This window comes from Terrapene carolina, unplaced genomic scaffold, assembly GCF_002925995.2.
Source record: "Terrapene carolina triunguis isolate 2854851 unplaced genomic scaffold, T_m_triunguis-2.0 Scaffold95, whole genome shotgun sequence".
Taxonomy (NCBI): Eukaryota; Metazoa; Chordata; order Testudines; family Emydidae; genus Terrapene; species Terrapene triunguis.
In genome coordinates this window covers 40,384,885-40,409,404 of record NW_020664446.1, presented here as the reverse complement: position 1 = coordinate 40,409,404, position 24,520 = coordinate 40,384,885, and the positions used below count along the sequence as shown (strand labels likewise).

Here is a 24,520-nt window from a genome sequence, read left to right as displayed (position 1 = left end):
ACAGGACATTATATATATATATATTATATATAATTTATATATATATAGATATATATATATAATGTCCTGTACCTTGTTTTGATAATTGTTTTGATATATATATATATATATATATAAAAAAAAGAAAAATCCCAAATGCAAGACACTAAAAAATGGCAGACACCTGAGCTCAGAACTGACATTAAGGACCAAATTTTCAAATGTGTGCCACCTGCCAAAAAACAAAACAAAAAACCTAACCCTAGCCCTCCTAACTTACTTGGGTACTCAACTTAGGTGACCAGATGTCTGACATACAAGATAACTAAGGTGTAATGGGCGTGCGTGCATCTGAAAATATGGTGCAAAGTCTCATTTTGTTCCCCTCTAACAAGTCCCTGCTTTTAATTAAATCTGAGAGAGATGGGGAAAGCCTGTGTGTTTCACATTCATCCTGTTAGTTGCTGATGGGTGAAGCCTCCTGCCTTTGCAAAAAATCAGACCTAATAATGACAGAGAGAAGAGACTCCAACCCTGGGCCAAATTTTAAATTTATTTGCACACAGTCCTCCTTTGAGTAATCTAGTGCTACTTTCATTTATGCCATTTGAACCACCACCACACCACTCGGATTCATCAGGTTTACCATGCTATTGTGCTGTGAAGACACCATGAGTCTCCAGCACTCACAGCTGGCTTCCCCTTGACCCCCAGTTCAATGAAGTAAGTTACCTCTACAACCTGCTGCATCCAGTGAGAGTTTGGTTTGGTTTCACTGAGTGTCTAGGGAAGACGGCAGAGGGACAAGAAACATCTATCTTACAGAAATCTCTTCCCTGTGATCATATTTCTTGAAGTGCCCTGGTACAATAAAATAGGCAATAGAGCAACAAAAACTGGCTACAGAAATGTGACTGCCAGTTGCCCAATCTGATAAATGCTTGATAAGGGGAACAACTTCTGACCAGACAAAGCAAAAAGTGACATTGTCTCAAATGGATGCTTGACAAGAACTCAGTTGACTCGCAAACATGCCCAGGCCTTTCACTTTGCTCCCAGAGAGCTGACACCAGCAATGCTAAGAAACAGATGTGAACTGAAGAGCATTTGAGGTGCTGGCATGCAAATTTAACCAACCATCCCAGTGAAGGTGTATATGCTTAACAGAGGGTTATGCTTTCTCCTTGTTACACATGCACATTGAGAGGAGAGACACATGAAGATCTAGATCTGAGAGATTTAAATAAGTATGAAAATCATTGATGTGTCATGCTTCAATGTCACAGGAAAATCACCGGCTCGTACTTAGACCTCTGCTGAGTGGTCTAGTAGTTACTATCCATGCATGGAGGCTTGAACTTCCGACAGTCTGCTACAGCTTGGGGTGCCCATCCTCTGTGCTCTTTGATACAGATCTGAATCTCCAAAGTAACGTGCTCGATAAAGCAAGCCTTCCTCTGAAAAGGAAAAATTCCAACATTAAAAACAATCATTCACCAAGATGTGAAGTGTGATGTATCAACTCCTCAACATCCTATTGATTTCAGTGGGAAAAGGATCTGGCCTCAAGTTCTTCAAGGCCAGATGAAGTACAGTGAGAGGGTAGGGAATACCTGATGTCCTTTGGAACAGAACAAAAGTGATCTTTGTCAACAGGCCTTCAATGGCTCATTCTAAGGAAAGTTTTAGATATGTGCTGGGAACTGGAAGTAGCCCTAGTGTGCATTAAATGAGTAACATAAGGGGTAGCCTGGTAGTGTGGGAAAGAAGAAATATGGTGGATCAGAGTTTATCACTCTAGCTTGGTCTATTGCATCGCTCTGCAGCAACAACTTTGGCTGACTCAGAATAGCAATGTCAGGGTGTCACATTCAGCACTTCTTGGTCAGAAAGATAGTTTGCATGTTGTGGGGATCCAAGAAAGCTTTGGAATCTCTTTTTGATCCCATACAAACAACAATGCCAATATATTTGCACACAAATCCCAAACTGGGCATTAGTTCAAAGCAGCTGTAATCATCTATCATACAGTCATTTGAGAAAGGGGCCAATCGAGGGTGGAGTCAATAAAATGTTATCTCTGATGATAAACCTTGAGAGTTAAACAGTCATAAAAAAAAAAAAAGAAGAGGATTCCATTTTTCACCTTGTAGACTCTCTGATATGGCTCGTTAGACAGAACGGGGCTGTAAAGATATACGCTTCGTAAGCACTAAATCACTTTGTTCTAAAATGACACGATAACCCCAGGGCAATAAGGAAACACCTGAGAGTCTCCTGGCCCTACCTTCCCGATTCCTCAGGAAATCAGAGAATTCTGTTCATATCCCACTGACATGGCAAAGGAGCTCCACAGAATGGAGCTGCTACACTGATCATTTCTATAATATTATTGTTTAAAAAAATTATCCGGGACAGAGGTGACCGATTTGTCATCAAACCATTGCAGACACAGGGCCGATGGGCTGCCTCAGGTTCTACACAGCAATGAAATTATGATTGAGCTATCAGAGATGTATGTATCTCTGTTCCTACTCAAGGACTTTTTTCTAAAACAAATCAGACTTTTAAGAAAGTGGCCTCAGAAGGTTTCCATTCCTCCCACCATTCCACTCACTCTGTTGCTTTTCCTTCCAGCAGTTATTTCTAAGGTTTGCAATGTAATCGTCTTCCACGCTCCTCTCAACATTTTTCAGGTTTGTACCAGTGTACTCTTCTGCAAAGTTCTCAGCTACATAGTAAGCTACTTTCAAGTGCTCCGTCACTCTCCTGTGTATGTGACCCACAGACCTAGTCCAGGGAGAAAAGCCAAAATAGTAAATGTTATTCAAACACGAAGTAGAAATTTTTGGACAAGCAACAGCTAATATGCATTATTAATCTATTAAAGGACATATCCTTCCTGTACACTTGCTGTTTTGGTAAGGAGAGTTTTATCTCTGGTGGAACGGACATAGTGGAACATTCTACCAGGTGGAAATAAAACCTACCTAGCCAACCAATCAATTCTTCCCTGAGCTACATGGGTGTGCTGCAGAAAACTGGGGTATCTTGGGTGTTGACTGCCAGAGGACTCCATACATGTTTTAGAATTAAGTGCTCATTACAATCTTCAACAGCTCCTCAGCAGCTAGTATTTGAAATACTTTTTGCTACTTCCTTCCCAAACATACGGCCCTTCTCCTTCAGGATGTGCCCCAAAGATGCTGTATGTGTCTGGTTATGAATCTCTGAAACTGATGGATCTCGAGCTGAAGACTAAGACAAACCAGTATTTCAGAAATATATTTGTTCACAGAATGAAGTCAGAATGTAGGTCAAAGTAGAACAAAGACACAGCTGATAGCTAAGCTTGCTCAATAAGACTGTCTGCTTGATGAATCCAGACCCTCAGTTTCTCTCACTGCAGATTACTGTTAACCCCAAGAGGGCACATTGCTCTACCTAGCAACATGCTGCAGCATCCACTATTGCTGCAGGAAAGGAGCTAGGTTCCCCTTTCCCCGTATCCTCCTCCTCCCCAATTCCTTCCCTCTTGATTCAAGACAGGGCCAGGACAGAGAATACCTCCAAAAGGGTATCCTCTTCTGATTCACTGACCAGACACTTCAGACAGCGTAGATGTACAGATACTTAGTATATCTAGGTGAACCTACTGAGGAATGTAAGGGCTTGTCTAAACATGGAGTTGTTCCTGATTAACTTCATGTGTGGGCACATTTATTTCAGAACAAGAGTGTCTTGTTCCTGTTTAGCTTAATGTAATTTGAAAAAAGGGGAACCTAAGCACACCCTTCTTGCCACTCAAAACAGAGCCCTAGGTTCTTCACAAGCTTGAGCCCCATGCCTGTGTGTTATGTCAAGAAAGGACACTACATTTTGGGGACATGTGAAGAGAATCATAGTATTTATCATTTGATGACCTTCCTGAGTCTGCCTGGTACTGTAGAAACCAGAGGAATAACATGACCCGATGAGCCTATAACCTAAAGTTAGACAAGCAATACAATTCAGACACATGCCACCAGGCATTTCAGTCTCCTAACGTGGCTGTTCGAGACCAGGAAGACAGCTGAGCACGAAGAACATTTCTTGAATCCCAGCTTCTTTTTCTTCAGTCCCAACATAACCCGGAACTGGGCTACTAAATAACTGAACTATCCATATTTATCACTTAACTAAATTATCATGACAGCAATAATGGAAAAAAAACTGGATCCGAATGGACTGGAGTAGTTCATGTCCATCTGGCACACAGATGGAAGGAACTGAGGTGCTAGAGGGCACTGCACCTTCTTATATAACCTTATCCTCAGAACATTCAGAGACACTGACAGGAGAGGTAGGAGGGGGCGCGTGAGTGCTCTAATGGCTGCTTCTTGGAGAAGGTTCTATTGTTAGGCCCCATGAGGTGCCACAATATCCATAAGTGGGAATATGCAGAGCCACTCAAAGAAGAAAAATGGGATTAAAAAGGTTTATTTTTGCTCATTGAACTAGCATTCTGGGCTGCGATAATGGGTGCTGACAGATCTCCAAGTCATCCTTCTCAACAATTACAGGTGTTACATAATGTTATGGGGCATGTGAAAGCAAGAGGAACATTAGGAAAGGAAAGGCAAGAAAACATACCAAAAAGTGAAAATAAAACACAAAGATCCCAACCACTAACAGCCAATTCTTGTTTCCAATTGGTCCCCCTGCTCCCAGCCCATCCCCAAGCTAAATATATATGAGAGTTATGGGTACTAACGGCCTGTGGCTCAAACTGTAAGGTGGGCTGGAGACCATCATCTGGCTGAGAGCTGAAACAATTATCAGGATGAGAATAGGCATCAGCTGGACAAACAACCCAAGGCCACCCTGAGGGGGAACAGAAATATACAATGGAATGTCATCAATACGTTTACATGCATAAGACTATTTAGCATCTCACCCTCCCTTGCAAACCCAATCATACTGTGCCCTTGATCCCACTGATGTGAGTGGGAATTGTGTTTTGCATTCTGCATTAGTCAAAGAGGCAACAGGACTAACTGTTCGATGGGGTTTAAAAATAAAAATAAAAGAGTCAAAAGAACATTGCCAAAGCAGCTTGTGGGGATTTTGCTGCCCAGTGATTTCTACCAGCAGTAATGGCAGTCATGGGGTTAAATCCCTGAGCATTACTTTGAAAGCACACCTGAAAGTGCTAAAGCCATCCTACACATCCCAAATCACCATCACGTTTTTTGGGGGGTGAAAAAAGAAAAAAAAAAAGTTTTGAATGTGAGTTTGGAAGGATTCATGTCATTGTTATATTTAAAGATTTCCAGGACAGTTGCTAATGCGCATTTCATATCCATGTCAGTCTGTAGAGACTAGTACCACAGCATTAGATAGATTCTTTAGAAAATGCTCCCCCTTTACAATGATATGCAAGATGAGTTTGCGTCCCTTTCTGCCTCACCTCTTAAATTCCCTCCCCACTCTAGTGCAGAATATCTGTCCCCAAAGACCTAAGAAAAAACACCCAATAGCATTTAAAAATATATACTGTATTAATGGTCTACACTGCTGTAAAAGAGATCTGGGTTAGCTCCATGGCCCCCTGTCTCATTTCCTTAGCCAGATGGGGCTGGGAGCATTGTAGAAGCAGCACATTTGGCCTCTGTGACAAACGGAGGCACAGAAATGCCTCCTGTCACTATAAAAGTGTCTTCCTTGACTAACTAAAGAGGAGAACGGATTAGAAGCCCTAGAGAAGTCCTGCCCTGTCCAGTGCTCAGTGGAAAGGTAGTGGCATGGTAATTTGAGATTCAGGAGCAAGAAATCTCAGAGTTCGGACAGAGGTTGGGGACAGAAAAGAAAAATCGGTAGATGTTTAAATCTTTAAATTTTCTGTCTCTTGGTTTCATCAAGTCTGGAGGTCCCTTCTCTACCACTCTGGTTTTGCATTTTGTGAGAGTTCATGTGTTGAACAGGTCTGGTTCACAAAGTGTGCCTGAGAACATTTGGGTATAGGAAAGTCATTGAATAAGTCAGATGTTTTGACTAACCATCCCCCTCTAAGATCATGATCACAACACCCTGGTTATTTTTCTGGCATTCTTAGATTATAACAACTTCAAATAGGCCTGATGAGTTAACACTGTAGCATCATGCCACCAGCAGCACATCCTGGGTAGCAAAATAAGGAGGAATGGGTGTAGATGTTATGAGGACTCACATATAAGGTGGATAAACCCTCCACTCTTCAGTTAATTTCTGCTCATTGTTTCAAGAGAAATCTGACTTTTGGAATTAAGTGTTTAGGTAAAAAAGAAATTTCAGTTCATGCTGCATTTGGCTGATGCTAGAATTTTATTTCAATATGATGCTATGCCAAACAGAAAATGACATTTATTTTCCCATTGTGTAAATGGGATCCAGTCTGATAAGCTGCATCTGCATATGTATGAAAGTCATGGAAATTCAACTGTAAGTGAAATAAACTCACTTGACACAACAATAGAAAAGCACTCCACTTATCTAGGAAAATGGAAAACCAGGTGGCCAATTTAATACAATCGCTACGACAGCAACCTGTTTTTTGGGTTGCACACATTAAAGCCTTTTTACTTTCCCCTTGGTCGTCTCCACTTACATCACCCTGATGTTCTCGTCTGTCATGCCTCTGATGGTAGGTATATCGCATCCTGCCATTGCTGTATACGTGAACATTACCTGTGGGCAAAAGAAATCCATTAAAAAGAATCCAGAACACTGGGACATTCTGACAGCTAGCCTGGCAGGTGATGAGATCAAAAGAATTGTGCACACGCCACATCATCCTACCTGATTAAGAATGCAACACATGGACAGATTAGGCATAGACAAATCACAATGAAATTCAGAAATGTTCACCTAAGCCACCCTGTGATGTTGGTTGGAGTTTTAGCCAGGTGTCACCAAGTAATGACATTGCAGCATCACTCTAGAAAATAATAATGGAGGCATCTTTAAAAAATGTCCCTGACAGGGTTGGCTAAGCTGTGAGGGTGAACACCAACTCAGCAGGGATGATAAAAAGATTTTTTTTTTTAAAGGAAGAATTTGGATTCACTGCCTGGTAAGCATTTAGGAAATGAGCGGTAAGTCCTAAACTGAACAATGTTACTACCAGAAAAGACTTATTCCCAAGGTGGGAGAGTGCCAAGCAGACCTGCCTGAAGGGTAATTGGTGGATGGTCCACATTATTTGTGTAGCCAAACTGGAGGACTTCAGGGTGGGTGGAAACATTGTGCAAGTCTCTTCAGTACTGTGTGGTGTTGAATTTTAGATTATAAAACTAAGAAGTTATAAATAAAATAATAATTTTTTCCTAGTTTCCTGATCAGAAAAAAATGGCTCTCTTTTATAATTAAGTGTAGAGTTCCTACATCTGTCGTCTTTACTTAGCTGTAGTTTTGAATAATAGAAGTAGCCTTACTATTAACCTGTTTATGAATTCACAAGGTAATGGGGAAGAAGAAATTATAAACAAACCCCAATAGTCATCTTTCTCAGTTATCTCAGTGGTTCCTTCACTCAAACACCTATTCCATTACAGCTAGTATAATGAATACTAGTAAAAGCTTTACAAATGCCTCTGCAAGTACTTAATGTTATTGTGCTATTCCTCAGGTAATTCCTGTACTTAGGAGAGGGAATAACACAGTAACTTTATGTGCTTGTAAGAGGAAAAAATGGTGACCATTAAATGGTGTACAAAGGAAATTAGGGAGACAACTCCTTGCCCTGATCAATTTATACAGATTTAATTTCAGTCTGAACAAATTTAAATCATGTTCTAGAGAAGTCCCTAAAAGTTCACTATGGTCAGATTTGGCTAGCAGGGGGAGGCCATGACTACTCAACACCTCCTTGACATATATATATATAGACACAAATATTTTTGATTGATTTTTGTGAAGGGAGAGATAGGAAAGTAGGGTGAAAGAACTGGAGACTGATACCTGCTAGTTTTAGTGTCTTAGTTGTGCAGCACAGCAGATGTTGAAGAAGCAATGTGGGTGAGAGATCTCTTCTTGGTGGTTAGTGGTCTAGAAGTTAGTATGTTTATTCTGATGAAGAGGGTTTTAATACATCCTCAAAACAGGCTTGTAAAACTAGTGTAAAAAAGTAACTTAAAAAATGTTCAAGACAAATTAAAAAAGGTGAATATGACCAGTATGCAAAATCCATTTGAGGGTCCTAAGAATTCCAGCTCTGATGACACTACCTGCTGGTTCAACAAGCTATTTCTCCAGTGGGTTGAGTTCTCAGAGCTCTAATTTTAAACATTTAGGAAACTGAGATGTTTACATCAGTACCGAACAGTCACTTGTAAGGAGAACTCTCATCTACTTCAGCTGTTGAGAGGAACACAGCTCTCAGTATCACCACAGGCTGCCAAATAAACCATTACTGCATTATTGTTCTGTCACAAGAGTGGCAGCAAAGATAGCCGAATGGAACCACCCCTGCCTACAGAGCAGATTAAAACTTGATAGGCTTACTAGAAGGAAATCCACCACCAAAGAACATGTTGAAGAGATCCTCAGGTGAGATGTCTGCTTCGAATCCACGGTGGAAGTCTGTGTGACTGTGTCCATGTCTTGAAGGGTTGACTTTCTCATCTCCAAACTGGTCATATTGCTTCCGCTTCTCTGGGTTGCTCAATACTGCATATGCATTACCAATGGCTGAAATATTGGCAAAAAGGAAGTGCGGTTAGCCTATTTCTCCCGGTAATACATTCCCCTCTTCTGAAGAAGTTTCGCACCTGCAAACTGACAGGTCCCATTACACAGATTAAATTGTCAACTATTCAACCTCTTTAAAAGGGTACTTAACATCCCTGATCATTACAGGAATGCATCTCTAGGCTGGATGCAAATAGAAGAAGAGGACAAGGTCATTTGATAAAATGATTGAGACCTTGATTAACTCAAACCAGGATCCATACACACAGTGCTACTTTGCTCAAATCCTGGGGTGACAGAGATATCCTTCCAGATGAATCAAAAACTCTAAATTCCTGGAAGGATACTGTCAAGATTACTGACTCTACATTCTACTGAGTTTAAAAGTTGTTTTTTTACTTGAGAGACGAGGTGGGTGAGGTAGTATCTTTTACTGGACCAACTGCTGCTGGTGAAAGAGACAAGCTTTTGAGCGACACAGAGCTCTTCTTCAGGTCTCCCCTATCTACCTACGAGTTTCTATTCCTGACTCTGCAGAGTACTTTTTTTTTTTTTACTTGTAAGGATTAATTTTCAGATTAACTTCTTAAACCATGCGAAAATATATATTGAAGCATGGCTTTACTTGGAAAATGTACTCTAAAAATGACATTATGTGATTCCAAGTTTATTGTCCAAAACCATGGCTCAAATCACTGAAAGGCCCAAAGCACACAAATAAAACATCTTAAAGAAATCCTGGGTAAAGGTCTTGTCCATGCAGGTTACAGGTCTCAGAAATTTCCACATGCCAGAGGGAAGGGGTACAATTAAGAGGAACAGCTTACACAGCATTGTGACAATGGAAAAATACTGAAACTAAACCCCAGCCTCCTTTCTTCCCAACTCTCTTCTTCCACTCTTGCCTCACTCTAACCAACCTGGAAGAATGCTTACTTGCAGCTTTACTGCTGCTAAATTTGCATTTGCTTCTACATTTGCATTTTCTTTTCTTTACACACCTCCATTTGTCAACTCTTTTATCTACCTACCCATCTACGTGAGAGTTTCTGTCCCTGACTCTGCAAGAGTCCATTTCTCTCCTCATCCTCAACTACATAGTGTGAGATGATAACTTATGAGTGAGGAGGATATAGACAAGCTAATTGTACTGGAGTTGACGGAGGATTTTTCAACATAAGCTTTGCAAGGCTTTCTCCTTCAGATAGATTCATGTAACTCCTCCTTTCCTGTTGATGCACATGTAGCCAGAGCAGCAAGAGGGCTTATCCACATGGGAAAGTTATGCCAGTATAAGTTAAGGTGCAAGGAACATTGGCAGGCAATTCAAATGGAAGAATCTGAGGTCTAGGTTTTGTTTTCTGTATGCACTTTTATTGACATTAAAACCCAAGAGATATTAGCAGTCATGTTCCCAATAAGTATTTTGCAATGTATTGCTGCTATCTCACTCCAAACCAGAAGTTTAGCTAAAGTGGTCAGGTTTAATTTTTTCCCCCAAAGTCAGCCAAAGCTAGTGATAGGAACTCCAAGGGACAGTGTGGGCTATTGCAACTACTGATTAAGACAAAGTCTCAAGGCAAAACAGCACTATCAGATGTCACTGGGAAGATTAATGTTAAAGCATCAGCTAATACATCAATGTAAGAAAAAAATAACTAAAATCTCCAGAGCCCTGCATATTTTCCCCTTCATCCTCTGGAACCAAACAGCTGGGCTTTAATGGGCATTATGACAAGAGTGCTAATATCAGAGGCATAATGAAGTGGAGAATCAATGAGACATGGCTTTGAAGAAAGATAACCTGATAGTTGATAGTCCAGTAATGGAGGATAAAGTGCACCTTGCTTAACGCAGTTTTGACATGTAACTTGCGTCTAAGCCTTCAGTAAATATGATTATTTAAGATTACTGGTGAAGAAACCTGCCTTTTGCCACTTTTCAAGGATTGAAGAGTAAACTGTTGAAGAAAGGTTTATGACAGGCACTATGTGGATGTCTGCATGCACATGCAGATTTGATCTGAACCCAATGCATAAAAGGTCTCTCCCAGGTAGCTGGAGGCTCAGCCCACTATTTGCTAATGGCAATACACTTATCAGTCATAGATTTAAGAATTAATAGGCCTGAACAACCCCTGCCTCTGACTTTTGCTCCTCAACTTATGCCTATCCATTTAAAAAAAACAAAACACATACCCTAATATCAAATAACATAGTAGTATACACTTGAAAATAGACTTCCCAACCCCCATAGGAACCTCATGTATTTCACCCACAAGCTAGCTAGTTGAAACTGGACATGATACTTTAAATAGAGTTCCACTTTGAAAAGTGACATGTAAAAGTAGCATTTTGAAGTTCTATGTTTATCTCACTGATGCCTCATCAATTTTACTCAATTTACAAACAAAAATAGTTGTTTTTCTCACCATCCCTAGAAACTCAACCTAAACTCAAAAAGAACAGGAGTACTTGTGGCACCTTAGAGACTAACAAATTTATTTGAGCATAAGCTTTCGTGGGCTACAGCCCACTTCATCAGATGCATAGAATGGAACATATAGTAAGAAGTTATATATACATTTCATGTTCTCTGTATGTATATATGTCTTCTTACTATATGTTCCATTCTATGCATCTGATGAAGTGGGCTGTAGCCCACGAAAGCTTATGCTCAAATAAATGTGTTAGTCTCTAAGGTGCCACAAGTACTCCTGTTCTTTTTGCGATACAGACTAATACAGCTGCTACTCTGAATCCTAAACTCAGAATCAAGCTTGGTGGCTTTCTTCTTACCCAAGATCACCAGTATTAAACACTCTGCTGGTCAAATTATGCCTTCAGTGACACCTATACAATCCCACTGGCTTCACTCTGATTTGAACAGGTGCCAACAAGAACATAATTTGGCTTGCACAGTCTTTATTACTGGTGGTCATGAGTGAGAAGGACACCAAGGATGGAACTTGACTCTCAGGTCCCAATTCAAGGCAATGTTCTGGCACCTCTATGCCATTTTCATGCTGTTAAAAGGACAGGAAAACAGCTGGAGGCCAACCCCAACCTCCCTGAAAATATTCCCCTGGAAGGTGGGAGTTCCCTGGGTGGCACAGGGGAAGAAGGGAGAGTCAGAGTACAGGTGGCTATTCTGGGCTGCTGGACAGTCCTTTAGTAACTGCTGCAGCCCAGGCACGAATTAGTAGCTTTGGGGTTACTCTAGTTTACACTAGGGGCCAAAATGGCCCCCAGCAGCCTCAGAATCCTAAACAACCTTGGCCACACTCAGCTGTGCCTCCGGAATAGGAAAATTCAGGCCCTAGAAGACTGAGGGCTAGTCTACACTATAAGCACTACATCAGTGCAGCTGCGCCACTGCAGCGCGTCTGGTGAAGACGCTCGATGCAGACAGGAGAGAGCTCTCCCATTGGCATAATAAAATCACGTCCAGAACCAGTAATAACAATGTTAGCAGGAGAAGCTCTCCTGCTGACATAGCGCTGTCCGCACCAGCGCTTAGGTCGGTGTAACGTACACTACTCGGGGGTAGCTTATTCACACCCCTGAGCGATATAAGTTATGCCGACATAAGTGTTAGTGTGTACAAGCCCTAAGATAAGTTAGGAAGGTTGTCAGTTGGGAAAACCTTATTTTATTTGTAAACTAAGTCATTTTACATGGCATCAGTGAAACACAATGAACACAGAACCTCAGGAAACTTTTACTAGAGATGTTTTTCAGAGTAGAACTACACTTAAATTTAAGACTTAATATTAGAGGGAATATTTTCTAGTAAATAGATTTTTAAGCCAGCGACCCCACCTTTTCAAGCATTTGTTTTGTCAGGCGTGTCTAATTTGATATCAACTATTTAATGTACACAAAAATAAACCTATTTTTCTTAGCACACTGCTTTTTTCTACAGACCTTAATATAATGAGCTAAACTTATTCCTCATGTAACACTACTGATTTTCCCAAAGTGACACCAAGTATTTACCTGGGCCACAATCGATTGCTGAGTATTGATGCTCACTTTGCAAAGTCCCCTGAAAATCGACAATGCAAGCTTTCTAGTTCTTTCTGCTAAGACTGAAATAACAGATAAAATTAAGATGCAACATTAACACAAAGGAAAATGTTAAGAATCACGGAAATTAGAGGTGAAAGTTCAGTAATTTAGCCCTTATCCCTAAAAATCAGAACTACTCCCTATATTATGTTTTCTAGTGCTACATTTAAGTCTAGTTTTAAATATTCCAAGTGACGGGGCTTCTCTTGGTAAACTATTCCACAACCTAATAGATCTCATTACCAAGAAAATTTCCCTTTTCAGTGTCTACATAGGTTCTGAGAATCAGGATCTTTACATTTAGTTATGTTTTGTTTTAAATTATTGGGGATTTAAAAAAAAAAATCTTGGCTGGTGTTAATTACATAATTGGTTCAGGTGCACAACTGAGTTTGTTATTTGGGGTTCATATATTGTAATTCCATTTATGATATTTTTGTTTAATAGCAATATTGATGTGTCTGCTGAGAAATCTGGAGTCTTATTAGAGGACTGCTTGGAAAGCTCATTGGGTGGGAGAATTTAAACTATGTAACTGTTTTCTCTGATGCCAACTCAGAAGAGGGCAGTTTTCTGCCAGACACTTTTCCCAATCCCCCCGCCCCCCCCCGGTGATAAATTCAGTTAAACTGTGTGCATTTAGAGTTATACTAAGGCACTTTCTGATACCTGCAGTTATAAGAGACAAGGGTTTCTGTCCCAACTGCTGACTCCTATTCTACACAACCTAATGAGTCTGTAACAGGTTGCTGGTCCTTAGGTGCACGTGCACATCCCTGCTCTCCGTTCCAAGGCTTGTCCCTTTAAGACCGGGAAGGTTGAGGGCATTTATTGTCTCCAGGAAGGAAACATGATGGAGAAGGGTCCGCTGACTAAGCATCATGTAACTGCCTGCTGAAAACTGTATAGGATTTCTTCTAGCTCAGTCTGCTGAACATGAGGGTTGAGGAAAGATCCTGAGGAAATTCCTCCCAGTAGGCCTAAGAGATAGCCAGGAAGGGCTACTTAGGGGGAAAAGATGCATCCTCTTGCTTTGCAGTTAGTTGGTGGAAAGTGGACCAGGCCTTTTTTCCCCAGTGTTTGCATTATTTTGAGCTTTGTTAATAAAATGAGCCTAGAAGAAAGGGACATGAACTCAGTTGTTTTGGGAGCTTTATTCTACTTCCCTGGCTGGAGAGTTTGTCCACTGGCTTACAGGGTCCCTTCTTTATTTTTGTTTAATATACACTCAGAAATCAACAACACACCACTCATCAGCCTTCATTTATCGTTTTAGTATCTTTTAGCTGAGGTTGCACTTAGACTGTCACCCCAATACATGACCTTCAGCTTGTGAGGGAGTTGAGTTCAAGAAATAGGAAACATGTTTTTACCTTTGAATGCTTCTGTAGCACCTGGCGCGTGGTTCTTATCTGGGTGAAATTTCAGTGCTAGTTTTCGGTAAGCCTTTTTCAGGTCCTCGTCAGAGGCCTCTCTGTTCACTCCTAGAATTTCATAGTAATCTTTACACTGCTTTACCCTAGAAGTTAAGAGAAATGAGGTGACAGGGGCAGTTAGTTTGAGTCAAGGAGGCTTCTTACCTTTGTATGCATCAACTTTTCAGCATCCCTACATCCCAATTCCAGTTAATATTGTCCTCTGAACTTTGGTTTACTCAATTTTGATTCCTCGGTATGAACCAGTTTATTTCACATATCTGTTTGCCCTGTGCTTTTATTACCAGGGTATCTACAGTCCTTAAAGAACAAATGAGTCAACCCAGTAAAATGACTGCGCCCTCAAGTGGCCCAATGTCACCTTGCATTGGTGTGGAGGCAATTTAAGAAAAGGTTTGACAGAACTAACAAACATCGCACCATGACTTGAAACTCAATAAATTCAGGTTCTAGGGGCTGGTTAGGGGAAGCTGAGTCCATGGTTTGAGAGCTCCCCACAACAACAGGGACAGATAGCAAGAGTGATCCCTCAAACACTGGGACAGGATCTGGGGGAAAACAGTTCTCTCGGATTCATTTAATTCACAGACCAAATTGACTTTTGAAATAGTCTGTTGAAGGTTTCCACAGGAAGGAAAAAAGCCTGTTCAGGTCATGCAGCCCTATGTTACAGTGGCCTGGTTCATACTACTGTTGTTCAAGGTACATTAGCAGTTCCACAAGGAGTTCTCTCTTTCCCCCCCACCTAGACTGCAAAAATTCAGAGCTAAAATATGATATAGATCACAGAATGGATTCTTCTTAAAAAAATGGATTAAGTAGTAAAAATATCCAGAAATTAATCAGCTCAAGATGATGAGTGTTCTTGTGCAATTCAAACATACCATAGCTTTAAAAAAGAGTTTAGCAACTGATTATGCCTACAATTAAGTTTATCTGCTCTTTGTATTTACAGGGTGGGGGATAAATGCCAGCTGAAAACCTGTTTTCAAACAGTATACTGCACATGCCAGGTAAACTTGTTCCAGGCAATTTTAGCAGGAGTTTTACTAAGCGTATCACAACATGAAAGTGTGATAGAATGGGAAACCACCACAATATACCACTATCAGGCTCTCATCAAGAGAGACTCAGGACTGGAATACCAGCCGACACTACAGGTCAGGCCTGATGTGCACTGGCAGAGTTTACTTAATATTAATTATCTGAATTAAGGTGCCTAGAAATTTGAGCCTCAATGTACTAGGCATACATATGGAGTGGGAGGGGGGAACCTTATGCACAGGACAGCCAATTCCAGCCAGGGCTATTAAATCCCTCTAACACTTTTATGTTATAAGCCCATTAACAACTCTCCAATTACCCAACATTCTCAGATAATTCAAAGTCTTTCATTACAGTAACAAACATCCCACATAGTTTCTCCATGTATTAAAAAAATCTGTGTTTCTACAAGTTTTAAATGTCTTTGAAACACTCTGGAGAACAGACTGATATCATGCAATAAAACCAAACACCGTTGGGGTAGATCATTAATGTCACTGGACAACAAACTATTCTGTCCTATGAAAAATGAAGCAGTGACTGCCTACCTCTTAACTGCATCCACCTGATCTTGGGTGTAACCTTTGCTAGTCTCCCCACCTGCCTCCCCATTGGCTGATGGGAAGTCTCCACTCATTTTCCTAAAGTGGGCATTTGTGGACTCCCTGGATTTGGACTGGCCATTGGCTGATTGTTCATTCTTGGTGAGGGATTCGATCAGCACTAAAATTAAAAACAATTGAAAAAGAGAAAAGTTTAGAGATCATCCAAATCACAGAAGCTACATTGCCCCTTTACCCACTGAGAAAGAGGGAGCCCTCTTCATCTCTGTCACAACCATAAGGATCCTCCATTCGTTCTTCCCCCTTCATCAGAGATGCCATCTTTTCAGCCCAGGAATGCCAGTGTTCCCACTGCTTCTCAACCAAAAGTAGGGGGGGCACTGCTTACTGATACTACTACTACTTCAGCAGGGGCAAAGCACACATCCTTCACAGCAATCCCAGGCCCTACCAGCCTGGGAGACAAGAGTCTGGAAGTCACACCAGGGTCCCCAAATTACTAGACATTTGTTTTCTCATTTTCACTTTTTCCTGCCTTTAGGAACAAATATTTCCCAGTTTGTATTCCATCTTCAGGAATAAATAACAACCTTTAGAGAATGGTAACCTTTAGAGAATGGTACTCTGGGAACAACTTCACATCCGTCCATTTAACTCAGCTAACCTCCTGACTTTCAGTCCCACAATGCTTGATAAGTTACAATACAACATTGCTACCTACAAGGTTTAGAAAACAATCCCAGAGACACTGTAATGATTCAAATACAGGATGTGCTGAATAACTTCCTTTGAGCACAGACAGCCACAGTACACAGCGATGGTGGTGGGGTTGTGGCTATAAAGTCTAACATCATCAGATCCATAGCAGAATGTGTTGGAAGAGCACTTTGGTTTTCGGTACTGTGTCTCATTTATTTGCAGGATGCAGGGAAGCTATGAGAGCCTCTTTTTCAATTTGTTATAGAGAGGTTTTTCAAATTCACATTTTAAGTCCTTGAGTGGGATGTGCAAGTATTTTATGTATATTGCTCTAAGGCTCTTCTGCTTTAAAACCTCTCCTTCCATCCTCAGGGCTCCATGCTATGGCTACCACCTTTCAGACTGGGGCATGGCAGACATAATAATTTAGACCACAGCCCAACAATGCAGCTCCGTAATTGGCCAGAGCAGGAAGCTGAAGATCATTGTGCTCTGCAGGCATAAAACCACCACTCAAATTCACTTTTTCCATCTAATTTTGCAATGTTCACCTTTTTGCAAAGCTTCTTTTTACTAAATTTCAGACAACTCTTCAAGTCTTTAGTTTCTGTATTTCATAAGGCTCGTCCCCACTGTATAAAAAGTATACACACTTAATAAAACTAGAAATGGAAAATAGTATTTACAGACATATCAGTAACTTGAAGAGGTTGCAATCCTTTATCCAGAATCTATACCAAAGAAGGACATTCCATCTACTGCAGTGCCCAAGAGTCTACCTGAATGCACATTTAAGACTTTCTACCACAGGGATATTGCATTTTTTACGTAACAGCAAACAACGTATGCAAGCCAGCAGTGAATTAAGATATCATATCTGCTACACAAAGTTTATGTTTGGGGAAGAAGAAACAGATCAATAATCCTACAACCAATAAAGAGAATCATTACAGAATGAAGGATAAAAAGCAAAGAACACTGAAGGCTAAGTACCTTGCTGAATTGCCTGTTGAGCTTCTGAACCTTAAAATATTTCTTCTTTCAGAAAACTTTGTTAAATAGATCTGACTGTTCCAAAACTCCCCATAGATTATAGTTTACAAGCTGCCTCTTTTGACCTTGCAGGTGACACCAGATAGGCTGCCTTATTCTTTTTCACATTTCCCATACCAGTTAAATGCAGAAAATCTCAATTAGATTAGACAGTCCCTCTCTCTACAAAAGCAGGAGTGTTTCTTATATTACATTTTCAGGTATGTTGTTCAGTTTAGTTTTTAAAGTCTCAAGCAAGAAGGCTACCAATATTTATTTTGGGAAAACTATTCCAGTCTAATATACTTCACTGAATATCTGGAGAAATTTCTTCACAGTCTAAATTCTCTCTCAATTTCATCTCACTATTCTTATACAGAGAATTCTACTTGATATTAAATTTATCTTCCTCCTTAGTATTTACACTACTCAAATATTTGTAGATCTATGGTCCTCTGCTACTCTTTAGTTAAACTATACATATTTAGCTCTTTAAATCTTGTCTCAAAAGGCAATCCCTCCATCCCCCTTATTTTTTGTTGTTGTTCTTGGAATTCCCTTTAATTTGTCAATATATTTCCAGTAATGTGGGTTCCAAAGCTGAATGTTAAATTCCAGGCTCAGCTGCAGCAGAGTCACATGCTGGGACTACTACTTCTCAGCTCCATAACATGGTTCCTTTGCATATGCATCCCCAAAATCACAATGGCCTTTTATGCAGCCATAGCACATCACAAACTCGTGTCAAACTTGCTGTCCGTTATTACCCCTGTATTCAGTCAGCATTACTTCCCAGCTCTCTCCCTCCCCATTAGCATGTGTGTTTAGATTACTTTTCCTCAGATGTATTAGTTTGCATTTTTCCAAATTAAGTAGTTTTAGGAAAGTCAGCTACCAGTTGTAAAACTACCATAAGCCACTGAAACTTTGTCTATGCCAGGGCTTCCATCACTGGTGGTGATTTTTTTTGTAAAATTCACTATTGTAGAAATTAATTTATATAGTGATAGCACATAGAGAACCAAGTCAGAATCTGAGCTATATATTATTATTATTATTGTGCCAGGCAGTGTACACACATGGTCTACAAAAATGACTTTTGGATCTTTGCTAGCACTGATTTCACTAACCGAGTTGTAAGGGAGATTTTTAGGAATCAGACTAACCATACAAAGTCTAAATTAACATCATGTAATTCAAGATTTCTCCCCAGCAGCATATTACTAGGCATGTCACAGAATGTAAAGAAATAGCGCTTACACTCAGATATGGGCTGTGGGAAGGTGAGAGACACAATAATAGAATGGTTGGGGTTATAGTAGGCACTTTTAAGTGGTACATTAAAAAAAATTAATGTACCCCTCTTTCCTTGCATCCTAGGACTCTAATCTGTCAATTTCCACTGACCCATCCATTATTCCACACTGAATAAGCCTTCTGTCTATTCTGCCCTACCCAAGCCAGATATTTAGGCCTGAGTATGACTGCTCCAGGTGCAGGTAAGGATGCCCACACATGATGAGCAAACTGGTATTTATTCACCCTTCAGCATCTGTTTTCCTGATCAGCACCATAGCAAAACTCTTCAAGAAAGCCAAGGCATCTCTGAGGGTGATCCATTCTTGCTGGAACAGAGCTTCTAGGATGAGTTTTTCCACAAAAAGATTACACTTTTTCCTGGGTAATTAGATAAGAAAGGTTAAACACCAACCTTAAGGCAAAAATCACATCAGAAACAGAACAAGCCTATTCATCATGTCTGCAGTTGCGGGAGGAAGCCACACAGGACTAGAGAGAGGCATACAAACAGCCTAGAGCTCCCTACTGGGAAAGAGTTCCCAAAACAAATGGTCCCCCCAAGAGTTCCCCCTCCACCCTCACTCCCCCCCGAAAAAAGTTGAGAAATCAAAGCCAATTTTGGTTCTGTCTAAAAAATTTAGAGCAGGAATTCACACAAGTGACAATAAACATATACCAATAAAAGAATTGCTTTCCTCTTTTTTTTTTTTTTTTACTATTCACTTCATTTTGCTAAACGTCAAAGGCATATGTTTACTATTTATTTCTAAAGCTTACACAGACACACATCTGGGATGCTGCATAGTTCAAAATAGCTAAACAAACCCAGTTCAATGGGCAAGACAGTCACTTGCAAAATAAAGCAGGCAAGAAGGAAGAGGTGTTTAAAAACAAAACAAAACCCAACAATGTAGAAATGAGATGAACAGACTTTGCAGAGAATCCTAAAGATAGCTGCAGAGGGACTCTGGTGGATATGCTCAATGAGGGAATTCTGTAGCTTGGGTCTGTAAACCAAGAAAGTTCTACTTCCAGCCCAGCGAATGGAATCCCAGGATAACAGTAAAGGCAATTATGTCTATTGCAACTTCCCCAGAAAGACATTAGGGGATGACCATCACTTGTATGTAGCACCTTCAGGCCTAGATCACAGAGGACTTTATAGAATCTCAGCAGTGTAGACTGGGGAGGGCAAGTAGGGTGAGACTGTTTTCTCCCACCTAGCCAGGCTTCTTCACCGTAGTCCTGTAGTGATATCATAATGCAGAATGCATCATCAGTCATCTTCATGACCACAATATCAAACACAGGGAGATGACCTCACAGCCAAAAGAGATGCCAGGAGAAAGAAAGCAATGGGAGTTTGGAAAGTTAGTAGCAAAATACAGAGCTTTTGAGTAATGTCTTTTATCCCACCTTCTCCCTGCATGCAAATCCCTCTCTGTGACTCTCAAAGCCCACCCTGACCAGTGAAATAACAGGCATGTTACGAATAACTTGAGCGACGTGGCTAGGTTGATATAAATTTTAAGAGAAGACTAGGGTTCAGTCTCCCTTATCAATTAAAGAACATCCTCAGCTTTAGGATAGGGTGTAAAGCAGGTGTGGAATGTGGCCATTCTGGGCTGTCAAAGGCACAAGGACTCTTCTAGGGGAAAAATATGTAGGCCCTGTCTGCTACTGGGTTTCAGTACTTCTAGGGACATGTCTACACAACACCTGGGAGGTGTCTGCCCAGCTCAGGTAGACAAACACTAGCTATATTCAAGCTAGCACACTGCTAAGTGGCTATGGCAGCATGAGCTAGCTGCCCAAGTACAACCCAATCTGAGGTCCTTGATATGTATTCAGGCAGCTGTGGCTGCACTGCTGTTTTTAGTGCACTGGCTCAAGTGTGTACAGGGCCGGCTTTAAGCCGATTCGGCCGATTCCCCGGAATGGGGCCCCGCACCTAAGAGGGCCCCGCAATGTCCGGGGCTGCCGGTGGAGCGGAAAAAAAAAAAAAAAGCCGCGTCCTGCTTCTCCCCCCTCCCTCCAGCGCTTGCGCCGCCATACAGCTGATCAGCACAAGCCTGGGAGGGAGGGGTGAGGAGGAGGAATGCGGCGTGATTGGGGAAGACGCGGGGCCAGGGCGGGGATTTGGGGAGGGATCCAATGGGGCAGGGAGGGGGCGGGGCGGAGTTGGGGCGGGGGAGGGGCGCGAGACAATTCGCATCCCGGCGTGGGGCCCCACACCTGCTAAAGCAGGCCCTGAGTGTGTATGTCTACCTGAGCTGGGAATCACACCACACAGCTCTGGTGGGAAGCAAGTACGAAACCAGAGGGGACAGGTAGAAGTTTTGTTTTAGTGTGTGTTAAACCTAAGAATTTATTCCAAGCATCTATCCTTACTAGGTGAATGAAAGGTCTGGTAATGCAGGAATTGGATTCCAGTTTACCCATGTATGCCGATTATGATAGAGGCAGCCGTACCGCAAGTTTTCCTCCTCCACCCTACCAAAGATTTCAACATGAACTTGTTCAGTCATACTCCGGATGTAATTATGCCTCTAATTGGGGGGAGGAGCAGGGGATACTTTATCAAACCTTTCATTTAACACTCTGCTTCTGTCCTAGTTGTCTACTTTCGGGGGGCGGGAAGCTGAAAATGAGCTCCCTGAAGACCACAAAACCTCTAAATTGTGTGTTTGGGGGGAGGGGGGACCGACTAGATATTGCAATGGAAAAGTGGCAGGACAGATGGATTTTTAAAAGATTGGGGTTTTTTGTTCTGAGTTGCTTAAAAAAATAAAATAAAACCAGACAAAACTTTCAACCTGGTCATGCTGCCTCCATCAAAAAAAGCACTGTTTACAAGTCTATTATGTTTCATTGGCTGACAAGCTACGTAAGTGGTACTTAGGGCTTGGCTACACTTGCGAGTTAGTGTGCAATAAAGGAGCCCCGTGCGCACTAGGTCACTTCCGGTCCACACTGGCAAGGCACATAGAGAGCTCTGACTCCGCGGCTAGAGCGCTCCTGGTACTCCACCTCGGCGAGAGAAATAACGTTTGCTGCGCCCCCGCTGGAGTGCCGCAGCACCAGTGTGAACGCGGTGTTGCATTACTGTGCTCTGATCGGCTTCCAGAAACATCCCATAATCCCCTTAAGTCAAGTGGTCACTCTTGTCATTGTTTTGAATCGCTGCAGGAATGCGGAAATGCCCTTTGAAAGCTCTGTTTGACAGGCCGCTGCTTATCTGCTCTGCGACAAATCAACCATTACTGTGGAATGCTGTGTGTGAGAGAGAGAAGAGGGGGGAGAGAGGGGGTCTGCTGCTGTCTGAACTTACAAGAGAGTATGCTGATATGTTCTCAGCCCCCCAAAACCCCACTCTCTCTCCCCCCACATACACACAACAAACTCCCTATCACACTCCACCACCCCCCAATTGAAAAGCACGTTGCAGTCACTTGCATGCTGGGATAGCTGCCCATAATGCACCGCTCCCAATGCCGCTACAAGTGCTGCAAATGTGGCCAAGCCAGTGTGCTTGAAGCTGTCAGTGTGGACAGACTGCAGCGCTTACCCTACTGCGCTCTCCGAACGCTGGTTTAACTCAAAGTGCTCTACATCTGCAAGTGTAGCCATGCCCTTAGGTCTTGTCTACATGGGGAAGTCACAGCAAAGTTCATGAGAAATAGCTAGGGTGTGAATTCAAAGCACAATAGCTGTTCCACACTAGCTCCCTGTGTGGACACTCTTATTCTGCACTAAGAGTAGCTTTTTGTGGATTTGGTTAATCCACTTCCAAAGTATATACACAAGGAGCCAGTGTGGAAGAGCTGTTCAGCAATAGTTTTTCTGCACTAGTTATTCCAGGCTTTTCCCCTATGTAAAAAGCTGTAAAAGTTGAGGGGACAAGATCCCTCAGGTATCTGTCAGTGATAGATAGCATCTACCTGGGACAGAACTTCACAGTGTCTGGTGGTTTTATTTCCAGTTAACACTACTGCCTATTCCTGAAACAGCGGAGAACAGTCCATTCCTGAGTGAAGCTTCTATGTAACATGATGCCATTTCTGCTCTCTCTTTCCTTTTTCTGCCCCCAGTTTTTCCCTCAGCACTTTTCAGGAAGAGTTTCATTATTTAAATCCTCAATTCTCAAGTGAGAGCTTGATGGGAAGCAACTCTAGACCCTAAATGTTGCCAAATAACACGCCACCAGAGGTACACCCTCAAATCTACAGCCACATGTCCACATAGAATCTGCCTAACATCACAATTTTTAAGACCCAATAATTTTCCAAGCACAATTTCACTTAGAAGCTTATCAAGTGTCTGTCTTCATACTTCACCAAACTGTATTAATTAGACTTTTTCAGCAGAAATATTGTGTCTTTTCACTATTAAGAAATGGACTAAGCTTAAGCATGTAACATTTTTCAAATAAAGGCTATTATATTGAGCACAGATGCTCATCCCAAAGAAGTCTGAACCAACTCAACAGGAGGTGACCTTTACACATAGGAAGGACTCTATTTCTCTATTATACCTCATTATGTGAAACATCACCTGTTCTAGACTCAAACTTCTACACACCCAAATCTGGTGTTATTTCACTGTCCAGCTTTATACGAAGTTTACACGTTTGTAGGTCCATAGTAAACCCAGATTTTCAGAACACAGTTTACACAGAGGAAAGGACCGTAACAGCATGCCATGTTTCCTCCTTCACTTCTGATTGAGAAGTTCAGTTTGGGTCTGTCACACCTTTGGCCGTTAGAGGACAACATCACCCCAAACGTGTGCAGCAAAATAATAGGTACAGGATTGGGAAACACAGACTGACATGGGATTAGCTGCCCCCATGCCTGGGTGCAAAGGCCTAGGGCAGCATGGACAGTGCTAGGACAGCAGTTTCCTCCCCACCCCATTAGCCAGGTTGGCCTTTTCCCCTGACAGGCCGGGGTGGGAGGGACTGCGAGGGTTTGGGGCACTTCCAGAGGGAGGGGCAGCGATGGGGAGCGGGTCTGTTGGTGGGTGGGACGGGTGTGCAGGGTGGTTGGGGGCGGAGAGCTAGGGGGATGAAGGAAGTTGAGCGTTGGGGGCTCCTAGGGGCAGGGGAGGGACGGGGTCTCTGGGGGCGGGTCAGGGCGCGGGGAGGCAGACGGGGGGTTCCGCGGGGGGGGAAGGGCTGTTACCCCCCAGCCTGACGGCGCGGTGCCCTCTGGGACCTGTAGTCCCTCGAGCCCCAGTAGAGTGGGGTTCGGCCTCCTGTCCCAACGCAGAGGGTCTCGGTTCCGCCCCAGCTCCCCCATGACTCCCCGCGGTCACAACCTAGTTCTACCCACGGCGGACTCCCACTGGAACCCCCGCCGCCCTTCCTGCCGGGCAAGCGAGGACTCCATGTCCCATGATTCCCAGCGCGGCGGGGCTCAGTGCGCAGGCGCAGCACAGGTGACAGGTCAGTAGCGCCGCCGTTCGCGCCGCAGGCCCCGGCTCCCCCGCGCCCCGGACCCCGCTCACCGCGGACCCGCTGGGAGGGGTAGAGGCGCTGGGCCTTCTCCAGGAAGCGGAGCGCCTTGTCGGGCTGGCTGGCCTTGATGGCGGCCACGGCGATGGCAATACAGCGCTCCGCCTCGTCCCTGTTGGACTCCATGGCGGCGGCAGTGGCCGAGACGGGAGGAGGGGCCGGCGCGCGGCGATGGCG

The 24,520-nt window shown here is 42.5% G+C and overlaps 1 protein-coding gene across 5 annotated transcripts in view; it reads right to left on the bottom strand.

Annotated features, from left to right (window-relative positions):
* DNAJB12 (DnaJ heat shock protein family (Hsp40) member B12) overlaps positions 1 to 24,520 on the bottom strand; it is a 27,277-nt gene extending 2,757 nt beyond the window's left edge. For 2 of the 5 annotated variants that reach the window (XR_002908212.3, XM_024201877.3), the window contains exons 1-8: positions 24,337 to 24,519; positions 15,784 to 15,958; positions 14,129 to 14,274; positions 8,500 to 8,685; positions 6,605 to 6,684; positions 4,733 to 4,842; positions 2,597 to 2,769; positions 1,285 to 1,436 (exon numbers count right to left, since the gene is read on the bottom strand). Coding sequence is in view for 4 of the 5 variants with exons in the window: in XM_024201877.3 (XP_024057645.1) it covers positions 1,315 to 1,436; positions 2,597 to 2,769; positions 4,733 to 4,842; positions 6,605 to 6,684; positions 8,500 to 8,685; positions 14,129 to 14,274; positions 15,784 to 15,958; positions 24,337 to 24,469 (1,125 nt within the window). In the remaining variant the exon portion in view is untranslated. Of the gene's footprint in view, positions 1 to 1,274; positions 1,437 to 2,596; positions 2,770 to 4,732; positions 4,843 to 6,604; positions 6,685 to 8,499; positions 8,686 to 14,128; positions 14,275 to 15,783; positions 15,959 to 17,048; positions 17,256 to 19,071; positions 19,265 to 24,336 lie in introns of those variants that run through there. The other 3 variants (XM_024201878.3, XM_024201880.3, XM_024201881.3) reach the window with 3 other exon arrangements.